Source organism: Aulonocara sp. 'chitande type north' Nkhata Bay, linkage group LG5 (assembly GCF_057382095.1).
Source record: "Aulonocara sp. 'chitande type north' Nkhata Bay isolate Kocher_YH1m ecotype deep benthic linkage group LG5, A_spYH_male_GT1.1, whole genome shotgun sequence".
Classification (NCBI taxonomy): Eukaryota; Metazoa; Chordata; class Actinopteri; order Cichliformes; family Cichlidae; genus Aulonocara; species Aulonocara sp. 'chitande type north' Nkhata Bay.
The window spans coordinates 26,024,438-26,040,426 of NC_141348.1; the positions used below are offsets into that span (position 1 = coordinate 26,024,438).

Sequence of the window (15,989 nt, forward strand, 5' to 3'; positions counted from 1 at the left end):
CCACAATGTGCATGCGCAAACAGAAGTGCGTGCGTCGGACGAGGGACGGGTCGCTGTTAATTCAACGAGAAGCTGCGAACGCTCTTCAGATTCCCTGTAGAATGAGTGTGGGTGATAAAGTAAGCGAGGTAAGGTCATCTTCAACACTTTGTCTTTCAAAAAATACGGATTTTTGCTCGGGTGTGACTGTCAACTTGAGTTTGTCGTCCCGTCTCAGACTGCGGGATTAACTCCGTTACACGCAGAGCTGCATTAAGCAAATCAGATGACCAATGAAACAATAAGATGTCGTGAAGACTTAAGCATACATGAGTTCGACTGGTAAACAAACCGATAAGACCCCCCATAATAAATAAATTGCATGGATACTTATGGACGGTTACAATGGGCTCTTGTTGCCCTGTGTGAATAATTGCACCGTGTGGTGACCCACTTGGCAGACAGACTCCCGGGTATTCATATTCACGGCACAAAGCAGCTCCACAAGGACACTAATTTAAAGAGATCCAGATGAACCTGTGAGCATGTACACGTATTCTTCCTAGTGGTATTTGACTTTATTATCATCATTATTATTATTATTATCAGTTTCTGCAGCTCAGAGATCAACACTGGCAAGCAGTGTGCACATGCTGTCTGTCTCAGCTGAATGATGTATTCAGGTTCTTCAAAGTAAACTGACAATTATCAACAAAAAGTATGAGCCATGTGGTTGTTACTGAAGTTGCCAGTTGTTTCTGACATAGCTCTGTGCTTTCTGCATGCAACAATTGCTATTTTTCCACTTTTAGTGTCAATGTTTTGTCTTAAATATGCAGTTTGGCCTCACAGTCCTACTGTCAAACAACACGAGTTGTCCCAGGATTGTACAGGATCATACTTGTCGTCTTGTCCCACATTTTAATATAATCTTATCCTGGCATCAGATAACAAAGACTAATCTTTTGGTTTATTTTTTTTATTCGTAAAACCCATACAGTGCACATGCTGAACGCATGTTTATGTTAAACGTATCCATTAACATTTTTGTTTTACCTGTCTTGCAGCTCCTGGGGACTTAGAGGCCATTATCACAGTGGACTCAATCAAATCTTGACCCAGTGCCTTTTTTTTTTGCCTCACACGCTATAAATTTGCAAAGCATGCAAAGGTGCATCTATTTTCATCTTGAAAGGCAACATGCACCCACAATAGCTCATGGACAGCAAGTGCTTGGCTGACATATTGGCATCTGCGTCTCTGCATCGAGGTCAGGATGTCTAAATGTGAGCTGATAGAGCTGCAGGATCTCAGTGTAAATGATCCCATCGAGCTGGCCGCTCCAGCTGTCCACGTAGCCCCGTCGACTGCAAACCTGGGTCATCCCAGCCACTACTGTGTCGTCCGTCTGGTTGGAGATAACGTCAGCATTGAGGCCTCTGGTCATCACACAGGAGAGACTGGTGTGGGTCATGATTTCCAGCCATACAGTCATGCACATCTCACCTGGTGTGACCTGTGTGGTGAATTCATCTGGGGGCTTTATAAGCAGAGTTTACGCTGCACCAGTAAGTACTTCCACAAAAGATTTGTTTACAGGATAATCCTGGTTATAATCTCTATTTCTCTCACCGTCAACAGTTCCCATGAAACAAACAAAACAAACAAGTAAATCCTGATAATGCAGATCTTCTTCTTTCACATCACAGACCTCCATCATCCCCTAAACACAATTCTAGCTGACAGCCTGACTATAAAATCAGTCAGTCCCTCCAAGCGTCCACATCCAAAGCACAAAACATTTTCCGACAAATGCACTGCTGATTCCTAGTAGAGTAAAGTTTGCTGAAAACTGTAGTCTTTTGAAGTTTCTTGCTATACACTCAGATGAAAACATCACACAGTTGCTGCAGATTTGTCCATGATCCAAAGCTTCTATTGCTCCACTTTCCAAAAGTGCAAAGGTTAGGTTGAGATAGATAGATAGATAGATAGATAGATAGATAGATAGATAGATAGATAGATAGATAGATAGATAGATAGATAGATAGATAGATAGATAGATAGATAGATAGATAGATAGATAGATAGATAGATATTTTATTGATCCCACAGGGGAAACTGTTGTGTTACAGCAGTAGGAAAAAGAATAAAAATAATCAAGTCTACAATAAAACACAAATAAACAACAAAATTAAAGTAAAAAAAAAAACCCACCACAGGTGTCTAGTAAAGGGTTTATACTATGAGATGTATTTATACAGCACTGATAAAAACAAAACAAAACAAAGAAAAGTAAAAAATGAAGTTATTCTTACTTTGACTGTGTTTTAAATGACATTGTGTGAGAGTATAGTGCAAATTGCAATTAATAAATAATATTTACACTATGAATCTAAGAAAAAGAAAAACAACTGCAGAATGAAGAGTTATAATACACCTTTATAGAGAACATTGGGAATGGTCTCCTGACGCCTTCTTCATGCCATCAGAGTTGATTTAGTCTGAGGTAGAAGTGCCTCTGCTGCCTCTGAGGTGTGGAGTGGAGCAGGTGAGATGTTCTGTCCATGATGGAGAGCAGTTTGTTCAGTGACCTCCTGTCCTCCACTGACTCAAAAGAAAAAAATCTAATTCTGAAAATCCCAGTAGATCAGCGATGCCTGAAAGATTCAAACCAGCCCATCTGGCACCCACAACCACACCTTCAAGGTCACTTAAATCACCTTTCTCGTGATTGGCTGATTAGATATTTTTGTGAACGAGTGGTTGATAATTTTATATAATAAACTGGCCAGTCACTGTATATAAAAGTTATATATTAGATATTTGTTTTTAAAGATTCAAATCTTCCTAATGAACAAGTAAACTTCCCATCGCCCCATCTGCCGGGGAGATTAGAAGTAGAGAGTCGAGCAACAGAATCACAAATTCACTTTGTTCTTTTGTGAAAGTATTTGAACATTGGAAATAGAAACAGCGTTATTCTTTGATTAATTATGTAGTATCCAAATTCAAATTCAAATTTTATTTGTCACGTACACAGTCATACACAGTACGATATGTAGTGAAATGCTTGGACAACTGCTCATGACCTAAAGAAAACAAAAAAGGAAAAGGCTATGAATAAGAAAGGAAATAAATATGAAAAATTAAAAAGGGTAAATTTAACTAGGAAGGAATAAAATATAAATTAAGGTTAAAAATGAAATAACTATACAACACAAATTAGAATGAAGGGTAAATTTAACTGGGAAAGAATAAGATAAAATATATAAATTAAAGTTGAAAATAAAATAACTGTACAACAAAATACACAATATAGAACTATATAAGAATGTATGAAGAAATATAAATAAATAAATATAAATAAATATACACACAATAACAGCAGCTGTACAAGTATTAACTGGAAATGAAGAATATAATGTCCAGTGTTGTGCAATCCACATTATGTCTTGTGCAGTGCAAATATGCTTAAAGGGATTTAAGTGATGAAGTGAAAACAATGTCCAGAATGTCCAGTGTGTGTGTAAGAACTATATGTGTGGGTCAGTACTGTGTGGTGGTGTGATTGAGAGAGCTCGGAGCGGATGGTGCGCTCAGCTGACCGCACAACCCTCTGTAGAGCTTGTCTGTCCTGCATGGTGCTGTTCCCAAACCAGGTTAAGATGTTTCCCGTCAGGATGCTCTCTATGGTGCACGAGTAAAAGTTCCTGAGCACCTTGGAGGGCAGTTGGAAGTCTCTCAAGCGTCTGAGGTGGTAGAGACGCTGACGGGCCTTTTTCACCATGGTGTTGATGTGACAGGACCATGACAGGTCCTGCGTGATGTGAACTCCGAGGTATTTGAAGCTGTCCACTCTCTCCACTGGGCACTCGTTGATGACGGGGGTCTGGTAGTTCCTCTCCTGCTTAGTGCTGAAGTCCACTATCAGCTCCTTTGTCTTACTGACGTTTAGAAGGAGGTTGTTCCTCTGGCACCAGTTCTCCAGATTCCTAATCTCCTTCAGGTAGGCCGTCTCGTTGTTATCAGAGATCAGGCCCACCACGACGGTGTCGTCAGCAAACTTGATGATGGTGGTGGAGCTGGTAGTGGCTACACTACCAGCTCCACCACATCCAGTGAGTAGTTTAGGGTTATTACATTAACTAGTGGAAATATTTAATCATTGCCCTTTGAAGAAGGTGCTGAAATTGAGATAAAGCAAATTTTAAATAAATAACTAAAAATATTGTGAAACTAAAGCGAGAACATCAGAGGGCAAACACAAGAAACAGACGACCCATATCCACACCTATGGCCAATTTGGAATCATCAGTGGCCTTATCATCCATGTTTTTGGACTGTGGGAGGAAGCCAAAGCACAAGGAGGAAACTCATGCAGGCACAGGGAGAAAATGGCTACACAGGAAGCCTCCAGCCATTCATGAGGTTCAAACTGAGGACATGTGATGTATTCTTCACTTTCTGCATCACATGATTTATAGTATGTAGGATTCATATGTTAGTTTTTCCATTCATTAGGAATTTTATCACACATTTTTTCCTAATCTGAAGGAAGCTCTGGAAAGCATCACATTTTGACTTCCTGTGTGCTACATGTAGAGCCAGGGAGCGTCTTTTTTTTTTTTTTTTTGCCTTCCTGCTGCATGCAGCAGCGCGCTATGAAGCAATTCGACACAGCCAGGTTTTTAGGAAGGGAAAACAATTACGACTAGAAACAACATGAGAAGAAGCTACACCGCAAGTCTTGACATATATCACCTTTAGTGATTTATCGCTCTCTTTTCGTCTCACTCTCATAGACTGCAGCTACACTTGTCACTACCGGTGCCGACCGTCCATCCAGCTGGACTGCATGACACATGGAAGTTTGTTAGCAGAGCCTGCAGCTTTATCTGATGACTGCATCGAGACAGACACAAATGTGGTAAGGAAAACAAGAACACTATAATAGCAGTGTATTTGTGTAGACAGCAGTTTTCATTTGTATTTTTTCTATTTTCGTAGCTACAGAAAAATTTCAGTTGCTTGTTATTTATTTGTACAACTAGGATTTTTTTATTTTTGCACAAAAATAAAGTGCACTTAACTCTTCCTACATTCATATGGAGTAGGTGGGTAGGTCAAATGGAGGGAAGCTGCCCACTACTCTCGTCTCTGGTTCCCCACAGGAATACTTGGGAGTATAGATTTTAGATTATTTTGGAATTTTTCTTCTCAGTTCACTTCTTTTGGCTGCCTGGTCTCATTTATGATTGTGCACCAACCAGACACAGTCAGATCCTTTATTATATTTTGTAAATAGTAACTTTATAACTGATAATAATATCCTTTTTTCAGTACACCTTTTACTGGGAAAACAATCAGAACAATTTAGGGGCCTTGTTGTAGAAGGATGAAAGTGCATTTACAAGGCTTTGGAAGTTCTAATGCCTGCATGTTTGGATGTGTTAGGCTCCCGGGAAAGCTGCAGCAAAGTATTGAATTCAACAAAAATAAAGCCATTGGTGTGGTTGTTATAAGTGCATTTACAAATATAGAAACATAAACATAGAAAACATTAAAATAATGCCGAGGTTTAGATTTTTCTCCACTAAAATCCTCTGAAGTATAGATGAGCAATAACATGAGGGGAAAATTGTCACTTAAGATAATTTAAGCAGATCCCACTGGGAGTAGGTTTCCCCCTCCAGATGTCATTATTGCGTTTTTACTGTCAGTGAGGAGCAAATGGTAATGGTGATGCTAGAAGAGCGACTCATCCTTTACTCAGGAAGCCAGCAGCTGGGAGATGAACCTGCATTTCACTGTGTGTTCATCTTTCTTTCACAGTAATGTACTGGTGAGGCTGTGGCATAGTTTATCAGGCTATTTTTTTTTTTGGTCAACTGTTTTAAGTAAATATTTCTTTATTGTTTTTTTCTGGCTACATAAAAAGAGCTTGTATTGAGCTGACTTTTTTTTCATGCATTTGTTTTATTTCACCTTCCCTTTTTAAAGCCTAGTTGTGAAGGCAAGCTTTCTGCTCACTGTATCGTGGCTTATTTGTTGTTCTTTCCATTTTCTTTTCAGGATGAACAGATCGAGTTGGGTAAACAGGAGTTAAGTGTTAGTGAGATTCAACAGAAGGTGAAGGAATACAATGCTCAGATCAGCAACAATCTCTACATGGTGGATGTGAGGAACTGAAAAAAACAGTTTCATTGAGATTCAGTTAAGCAAAAAATGTGCATTTTCATATAAATACATAGAGTTGTGGTCAGAGGTTTGCATACAATCATTATGATTGTATGTAAACAGAAACCACTTTGTTGCTATATGTCTGTGAAGGTTCTCAGTCATCCAGGTCGTCGTTGTCTAAGGAGCTTGGAAAGAAAAGTGTCTGGACTTGCTTTGTTGCCAGTCGCTTTCTTTCCAAGCTCCTTAGATTTTCTCTGATCCACACAGGGTTAAAAGTATACATACAAACTATAATATATAGAAACACCGACAACTAAAAACTTCTCATTAGTAATCATGATTGACTACAATGGGTATAAAAAGCAAAACGCATAAAAATAATTTGTTTTAAAAGCACTCATTGGATTGACCAATAATCAGAACAATGGAAAAGTCCAAGGAACTCAGTGAAGATCCAAGAAGGACAATCCTAGAGTTACACAAGTTGGCGTCATTAGAGCCATTTCCAAACAACTGGCGCTTCCAAGATCATAGGTTTAAACAGATGTACAAATGGACAACTTGTTCAGATGTGTCACCACTTTTGAAGGGGTTCAAACCATGAAAGAGGCCCCTGTTCCAAAATCAACACCTTCAAGCTCAACTAAAATTTGCAACTGCTCACGTGGACAAGTTTGATCGTCAGCCAAGAAAAGATTGAGCTATTTAGCCACAATGACAAGAGGTATGTTTGGAGGAGTAAAGCTGAGGCTTTCAAACCTAAGAACACCATTCCAGCTGTCAAGCATGGTGGTGGTAGCATCGTGCTCTTGGGCTGTTTTGCTGTCAGTGGTACTGGTACATTGCACAAAGTGGATGAAATGATGAATAAGCAGCACTATCTCCAAATTCTTCAACTTCGCCCTAAATCAACAGCTAGGATACAACCAGATAGTTCAACAGGAAAATGATCCCAAACAAACATCAAAACTGGTTTTGGAATGGAGCAAAGAAAAAGCAGGCTAACATTAAGCTTCTGGAATGGCCTTCCCAAAGCCTCAACCTCAACCATACTAAGAATTTGTGATCTACCATTAAAAGCACCATGCCAGGAAACTAATCAATTTAAATGAACTCTACCAGTTCTGCCAAGAAGAGCAGTCGAATACCCAGCTAGAGTTATGTCAGAACCTTCACAACATGCAAAGGGATATTTAACCAAATATTTGTGGGGTGTATGTATGTATATATGTGATCCTGTGTGGGTTAAAGAAAAACCAAATTAAATTTAAACTTGTGCACGCAATTCTTGTTTTTTTAGTCATAAATGTCTGACTACAACCACATCTCAGCATAGTTATGTAGATGTGTGAACATATTTCTATTCATAATATTTGTTGATAATGTATTAAACCTTTTAATTCCCATTTATATGCTATAAATCTGTCCACCCTTCAGAATAAAGATGGGTCCTACACTGGTTTCATCAAGGTCCACTTTCAGTTAGTTCGTCCCATTTCCCTCCCTCCTCCCCGTCAGAGTTTGAGCTTGATGCAGGAAGATGATTATCAGGGAAGACGGATGAAGCGGCGGACATCATTCTACCTCCCCAAAGATGCTGCAAAGCACCTACATATAAGCTCTGAAACACGGGTACGAGAAGTCATCGAAGCACTGCTCAATAAGTTCACCGTTGTGGACAACCCGGCAAAGTTTGCCTTGTTTGAACGCACAGAGAGACAAGGTCAAGGTAGGATTCCTAATATTGCGTTGTTCTTACAAACTAAAATAGAACCAATTGTTGAATCGTGAAATTCTGCTTCTCTTTCCTCTAGTGTACATGCGTAAACTGTCTGATGATGAGCGTCCTCTATACCTGCGCTTGTGCGCTGGCCCCAGTGAAACAGTCTTAAGCTTGGTTCTGAAAGAGAACGAGACAGGGGATGTAAATGTAAGTTTCCATTCTGTTCTGAGAAAGATAAACTTGTCAATATATGGGGCTTAGATGGTGAATTGCTCTCTTTCACAGTGGCATGCATTTAGCTTTCCTGAATTGTGCAACTTCCTGCGAATCCTTCAGCGGGAGGAAGAAGCACACGTAAGAGAGATCGTGAAGCGCTACGCTCTTGCTAGAGACATGATGAAGCAAGCCATGGCCCCGATGACTACACCGGGTTGACACCGAGACACTCAGCTTCACACTGGAATAATTAGAAGACATTCTTCCATGAAAAGTGTCGATAAGAAATTTTATGTCATGGTAAAGGGGAATGAAATAGCTCAGGTGATGATGTTGTATGGATTAGAGATTGGTAATAAAGCAGGGAGTTTGCTGTAATATTTAATGTGAATTACTTAAAGGTTCAGTTCAGGGTGATTTTGATCTAGTACAGCTATGAACTGGACTGACTCAAAACATATGAAATTGTTGTGGACTAATTGATCACACTTCTTTCTTTAAACATCATGCTGCTTGATTAGATTATTTAAAGTGACATATCTTAGTTTATCTGGTTTATCATCTTATACTCAGTTTTATTCATGTTGCGACGATGTTTTTTAAAATTGTGGCACTTTAATCAGCCTCTGAAAATGAGTTGGGTAAGCTGAAATGTGTGGATGTTCAGATGATCTAATAAAATGTGAAAAATGGCTGTTTAATATGAAACTTTTGATTATTTCTAACAGCGTGCCCGACTAGAAGGCCCATTGTGGGGGACCACAGTAGTTTCCACATGAATATTACACTCATATGTGATTGTAGAACATCTCATTCAAATGTAGGTATTAATATGCTGATATGTCAGCCTTGATTCTTCTAGAAGGGCTTTTGACAAAGTCTTTTGAATGTGGCTGAGATTAGGCGTCTACACAACAAACACACTCATGTGGGCCCACAGTGGGTAGGCGTGGGGCTGTGTGGACAGGGCAAACCCACCCCTCATTGCATGTGGGCCCAGTTGGGTGTGTTCACGCAGGGATAGCAGCAGTTTTATCCTTTGGAGACCCTAAAAAGTTTTCTGTGGACAGCCCACAATGTGCTTGCCTACAGAAAACTGCTTTGGGCCCCACATGGGCAAGTAGTTTTGTATGTGTGAAGGTTTCTGTTGGCATCCCTTAGCAGCTTTGGATATCTGCAACCCACTGGTGATCAGATATGCCCTACTTCTCACCCTAAGTATCAAGACCCACAGTGAGCTGTTCACTGTAGGTCACCGTTGCTGCCTCTACTTCTAGCATCTTCATTATTACACTTGCCTCCCTCTCAGTCACATCCATAACATGCCATATCACAAAGCTCAAAACATCTGAAACTGCTTTCTTGAACATTACAACACTGGACCTTTGGCATGAGGTGTAACTGGATATTGAAATCATGGTTGAGCAGCTGACAAATCAGGAGCAACTGCGTGATGTTATCAACATGGTCCAAAATCTGAGGAATGTTTCTGGTGAATCAGTGCCATGAAAAATTAAGGCAGTTCTGAAGGCAAAAGGGAGTCCAGCCTGGTACTAATAAGGTGTAGTAAAGTGTCCAATAACTGTATATGTGGCAAGGGGTGGCTATACTATTGGCTCATGAGCGCGGGTGTCAAACAGAAGACATGGGGGACCAGCAAAGACTCCAATCTGTCCCAAAGTTTGGCTTTGGAAAATGCAGAGAACATAAATTTTGGACTTTTAGTTTTATTTTGATAGGTTTTCCAGCTTTTCCTATTGATGAAGACCTCCATCTTGGTCATACTACACCAAAGTAATTCAGTTATAGATTTATGTAATTTGGTACATTTACTTCTTATAGTTTAATCCCAAAGAATCGTGCTGATCTTTTTTTTCCCATCTACTACAGCAGCATTTCTTTACTATGTAGAAAAAACAGAGAGGTGCTGTTGAATTAGCACTTCTTTTTTAATATTAAGCTATCTGAGGAATTAAATGTGTAGTTAAAATTCTATACACTTGAAAAAAGGGACAGTTTCACTAGTTTCGGCCCAACATGAGATCAAAACGGACAAGTCACTAGTACTATTATATTCCTGTCCATGTGATGGCGTTAGCTCACCACAGCGTCTCTGCACCAAGCTTCAGAGGGAAAGGACAGAAGAAGAACGTGGCCGTCAGATAGCATAAACAACTTAGCGTAGCTTTGTGTGATATGAGGTCTGTGCTTGTACAGAATTAGCGAGCCAGTAACATAAATTCATCAAAGAGAAATTCTTACCTACGAGCACACTGCTGCGCAATTTAGGTATGTGCTCCGCTAAGCTAAAGCGACGAGGAACAGCACGAACTGTTAAATCAGTCCATGCTAGCCCATGGCGACGTCAGTAAATGTTATTTTGTTTAGGAACATGTTGACCTGGCTAATGCTAGTATAAAAGCTAATGGTGATGTTAGCAGACGGTACATAAAGTGACATAAAAGCAGCTACGATTAGCGCAGCCGGGATAAGTTTCTCAGCACTGGTGACAAACTGATCTTGGTGTCGGGAAAGGCTTACTAGCTAACTGCTATGGCTTCAAAATGTTACCGAGTCTTCTACTAGACAGATAGAAGCAGATATTCATGTTGTTGTGTTTGATTTAAACTCCATATCTAACCATTTGTAATTCGTGACACAGAAGCGTGACTGCGTGCGTGATTTTTGGCTGCTGTGTTATTCTAGCACCGTCATGCTTCTGGCCTACAGCAGAAAATGATCATAACTGAACTCAGTCCGGACTTGTCTTGTTTAAAGAAAAGTCAGGTCTCGGCCTTTCTTAAAGTAGCATTTTGTAAAAATGACTAAATAAATCAATACGTGCCATTATGTTTTGCCTGAAAGCAGCTAAAGCTACCCTTTATTTGCCACTTTTCACAGGTGTCACACCCTGAAGGCACATTTCATCTTGTACAGTAACACTGTAGCACCACTGGCAGCCTCGGGACCCGAGAAAATAATGTGCTGCAGCTGAAGATGGGAGGTAGCGGCTCCAAATCCAAAGGATTTTGGCCTTTTTCTGGCTCAGGTAGTTCAGACGATCCAACCAAAGATGGAAATGAGCAGACACTGGCAAGAGTTCGAAGTTTCCCGGGTGCCACTCCTTTTGTCTTTACAAGAAGAAGGTAAATGTAATGTCGTCATACACCAAGACACTCATTTATGACATTGTTGTTGACTTGTGTCGTTTTTAATTAGCAGTCTGTGGGTTTTTGAGTAGACTGAGGTTCCAACTCAAAAGCAGTGCTCGAAAAGGATTGTTTCATGCATGTTGTCCAGCCTTATTTAAACTGGGCGATGTATGTGTGTGATGATTTTGCAAAGATTTTGAAAATATTTAACAGCAATGTGATACAGTGTGTTCTTTCGAAGGGGGGGAAATGTAAAGAATGGTTGAAAATGTTCTTTGTAAAAATGTTTTCGGTGAAAACAGAGTTACACATTCACCTTTGGCCAACACTATTGAGAGAGAAAAAGTCCTAAGATTTATGGTGTTTAACCAGTGAATCACACCAGATCAGCTGAGGTTGTTCTTCCTGCTAATGTGTCCACTATTTTGATTCTCCACACTTTATTTAGACTGGACACAAGCAGACTTTAACAGACCTGTAGTGGTTTTAACTACCCTCTTACGCACCACTTTTACACTGATCTGGTTGTTTGCTTTTCATTTTGTTTTTGTTTTTTTTTTTCCCCCCTCACACTGTTAACCTTTTAAAACCAGCCGTTTAACCCACAGGAAGACACTGTTTTCATTTTAGCCAACATTTCTTTCTTTCTTTCTTTCTTTCTTTCTTTCTTTCTTTCTTTCTTTCTTTCTTTCTTCTTCTTTTTGCACATCACGCATGAATGGGAAGTGGCTTAAGGTGTATTCAGACACCTTAAGTTTGACATCTTAAAACCACACTTATGTGGATGTTCTTTGTGGTACACAAATTAGAGTATGTGGACCAGAAATATTTACACAATACGTGCGTAAGAAGCAAGCTAGCTTGTGTGTATTAAAAATAATTACTGTGCGCAAGTAATTTTGTGTCTTTGCTCCAGCTCAATGTTCTTTGATGAAGACGGTGACTTGGCCCATGAGTTCTACGAAGAGACGATTGTGACAAGAAACGGCCGTAAAAAAGCGAAGCTGAAGAAGATTCAGAAAAACCTCACACCTCAGGTGAGGAAATTAAGATTTTAAAGCAAGACTTTACACACTAATACCAGATCTCTGTAGCATATGTCCAAATCGTTTTATTTTCTCGTGTCCTCACAGGGAATTATAAAGCTGGACCATCCGTGCATCCATGTAGATTTCCCAGTTGTCATCTGTGAAGCCTGACAATGTCTGAGGAGCGTCTCGGACTAGCCACTGTGTCAACTCCGTCCTTCGGCTTCCACTGCAGATGGAAGCCCGAACCACCTTTCAAAATAACATGATCTCTTGATATATTTGATGCCCTTATGTGGACAGGCTGATGCATTGTGTGCTGAGCCTCTGCATGTGATCTGTTTTTGGCTTGTGTGCAGTTAAGACACAAAATAGGTCACCAGTAGGGATCTAGAATGGTGCCAAGCTGGGGAAAATCAGTTTACAGATCTTGGTTTGTGTGCATGTAAGTGTGACTGTGTGCAGATTTGGGATGACACATGACTGAGGCCTGAATATTTAGCAGTAGATTGTCTTCTGGTTTGATTCATAAAACTCAAAGAGCTGAAGGAGAATGTAATGTTCTTCCCTCCAAAGGGGTCTGAGCAAGAGTTGAAAAGTTGCCAGTGCACACTTACGTTTTTTGACATTATGACTCGCTTCATTATGCATGGAACAGGATCTACTTATGGGACAGCCCAATGAGTTGACAATCAGTGGCTCACAAACCCTTAATGTCACAATTTAATGTTGGAAGGACTGGCTTCAGTGACCTCAGAGCCACAAGATGTGCATCGCAGCAGTGAGTCTAATGACAGATCCTGTTGTTTTCTTTGCTGGTTTGACATACAATGTTTAACTTTTAATTTATTATAACTGTTTTTTAATTACAAAATAAAATGCTGAATTAAATCACATTCCTTTTCTGTATCCAAACTTTACAGATGAACATTTCAATGTACCGTAACTTCACATAATCACAGTTCATTATGAAATATTCCAGTAAAAATCAGTAAGAGCAGTGAAGACAAAAGAAGATTAACATGGACACTCGTGTTAATCTTTTGTGCTTTTTTTGGCCCTAGACAGTCGTCTGGGTTTCTATATTAACAGTGATGGATAGATAACTACAGTTTAATTACACAGAGGTCATGGTGGGAAATTAAGATCTTCTAGCAACGGGAGGGGGTTAAAGCCCCTGCCATATATGGTAACCACACCTGACATTTGTAATGTGGTTGGCTCTTGGAATTTAGACCTGCATGGGAATGGCATCAACTAATCTTGGAAACTATTCAGGTGCCTTCTGGGAATGTGGAGTCATGACTATAAAGCCATCAGTCTGGCCCTGGTGGACACTGCATTTTTCACGAGTTTTAATACAAGTAATCACATTAAATTATGTTATTAAAGGTTTTAAAATATTTCAAGTTTCGAGGATTGGATTGGAGTACTTTTAAGTTTTCAGTAGTTTGACTTGCCAAGGCTTTGCTATCCTGTTTGAATTTGACTTCAGTAAAAGAGTCAATTATTTAAAGAAAGATGAACTTTAATATAACTCTCAAAGCTCATAGAAACTATTTGCCAAATAATCCTTTATATAACAGGCAGTTGAATCTTTTTACAGAGTTTTTAAACACAGGAGTGAGCAGAAGGTGGATGTGTATTTCAAATGTCGCTCTTGACCTCCACCTACAACGAAGTTAGGCACTTGTAGAGGAAATTGCGATGGCAAACCAGCACTTGGAAGTAAAGCGTGTATAAGAGCATCTGCTAATGAGTTATGGATGAAGTTAAGACAGAAGTAAAGACTATCAATGCAGTCACCATGGGAAAGGGTTTTTTGACAAAGCTGTCTAATATTGCTCTTCTTAGAGGATAAAGAGTTTAGTGCCAAAATCCACTACACTTTATTGCTTTTATGAAGTGTCTCTGCTGCAGTCTTTGGGCTTTCCCCCTGCCCCCTCTGTGGGTACGTACTGTTTTCAGTCTGGGGAAGACATGCCATGTTATTACTTTTTTGTTGTTTATTTTCTCACAGCTGAACAAATATAAAAGGCCACAAGGTGAATTGCAGTCTCAGGATTAATGAAATTGACTCAGCAAACCACATATCCTCTGGTTTTGCTGACAGGTCACATGACATTTTAAGCCATGCAGTAATGTCAATATATTCTTTTGTCTTTTTAAAGGAGTATTTAAATTATTCCACCTTCTAATAGATATATCTGACAGCTTTTTCTTAAGGTGTAAGTAATAGCACAATTGGGTTATGAAGGTCAAGAATGAAAACGTGCTTTGTTGTTATAAGCATGTTGATGAGTTTTTCTATAAAAACTCTTTTCAAAGGAAAGAGTCGATAACTCAGATTGTGGAAAATAACTGGGTGGATTCTGATTAAGTGGAAAACGTGCACCTCAGTCTAGTTTACATTTCATTTGTTATTGCTGAAAACCAGACACAATAACAATCAGAGGTCACAAGCGGCAAAGTGTTACATGTTACTTGGAGTTTCTGGTGGACATTAAAAAATGCTCTTTTGGAATAATACATTTTGTGAAAAAGAAAAACACAGTTTCAACAATGTTCTTATCAAGATGTGTGGAAAGAGGCACCGAATGCAACGGGAAACAGTCTGACAAGGGCAAAAAATGAGGACAGGACTATTTTTATATTCTGCGGACTGATGAGCGACATGACATGAGGCACAAAAAAGACAGGTGGAAGTAATAAATGCTACGAGACAGGAAGACTTAAACATGATACAGACAGAGTGGAAGACAGAAGGAACAAGCCCAGTGATGAGAAGGAGAAACAATACCAGCAAAATAATAAGATCAAAACAGGGACCAGAAACTCTGTAAAGTGTAAAGTAAAAAAGTAAAACTCAAAAGCTTTAACAAAAAAAAAACAACTTTTACATTATTTTATACTTTTAAATACATCAACTTTAAATACAGCAAATATCCTATTAACCAAATGTATTTAAGACTAGCTGTGCTTTAGAACGATGCTAATGGGGTGCCTCCCTAATACATAAACAAACATATTATTTCAAAAATTACAGTTTTATCTTTAGTCTTCTGACTGATAAAGGAGAGGTAGAGTTTACTGGACACATATTAAATAAACAAATCAACAGAATAAACAGTTTAAGAAATTACCGTTTTAGCTGATTTTAAACAGAATTTATGCGTGTGTGTGTGTGTTAAACTAAAAAGGCTCTAATTTTCACTTCTACATATTGCAATGCTAAAAAATCTTAGAGCTCTAGACTAAATGTTTATTTGTATTCATAATGGATGGTGGGTGCTGTCACTTTGTTCCTGCTCAGGCTCCTCGAAAGCTGCTGTCTTTCTCTGAGCTCTCACCTTCATGCTCTAGCGTCTGGCCCTTCTCCACCTCCTCCCCTGATACTTATACATCTGACTCCCCTTCTACAATTTTGAGTACAATCCTTTCTGTCTCACTCAGCATTCTGCTTCCTGAAGTATGGGCGTAGGTTGAAAACGGGACTCCTGCTGTTTATAGTACTATTTCAGTACTAAGTTGATGTTAATCTCATATTTAAGATAGAAGAACATTTTTAGCAACACAAAGATAATATCTGCAAAGACATGAGTTAATCTCCTTTGTTGCTATAAAAAGTGGAAGCTGCAATGCCGGTCACTTTGAAGAAAGTCAGTGTTGTATGTTGGTCAAATCACTGCAAACAAAAAGCTCAGGCTG

The 15,989-nt window shown here is 39.3% G+C and overlaps 2 protein-coding genes across 2 annotated transcripts; both read left to right on the forward strand.

The window, feature by feature from the left end:
- rassf1 (Ras association domain family member 1) lies at positions 1–8,793 on the forward strand. Its single transcript, XM_086292540.1, has 7 exons — positions 1–128; positions 1,047–1,547; positions 4,785–4,909; positions 6,055–6,159; positions 7,600–7,891; positions 7,977–8,092; positions 8,171–8,793. The coding sequence occupies exons 2-7, from the start codon at positions 1,256–1,258 to the stop codon at positions 8,318–8,320; spliced, it is 1,080 nt and encodes a 359-aa protein (XP_086148666.1). The 5' UTR covers positions 1–128; positions 1,047–1,255; the 3' UTR covers positions 8,321–8,793.
- A 1,424-nt stretch (positions 8,794–10,217) lies between these two features.
- tusc2b (tumor suppressor 2, mitochondrial calcium regulator b) lies at positions 10,218–13,685 on the forward strand. Its single transcript, XM_086292541.1, has 4 exons — positions 10,218–10,390; positions 11,003–11,247; positions 12,170–12,290; positions 12,387–13,685. Exons 2-4 carry the CDS (start codon positions 11,099–11,101, stop codon positions 12,450–12,452), a joined length of 336 nt encoding a protein of 111 aa, XP_086148667.1. The 5' UTR covers positions 10,218–10,390; positions 11,003–11,098; the 3' UTR covers positions 12,453–13,685.
- Positions 13,686–15,989: the final 2,304 nt, after the last annotated feature.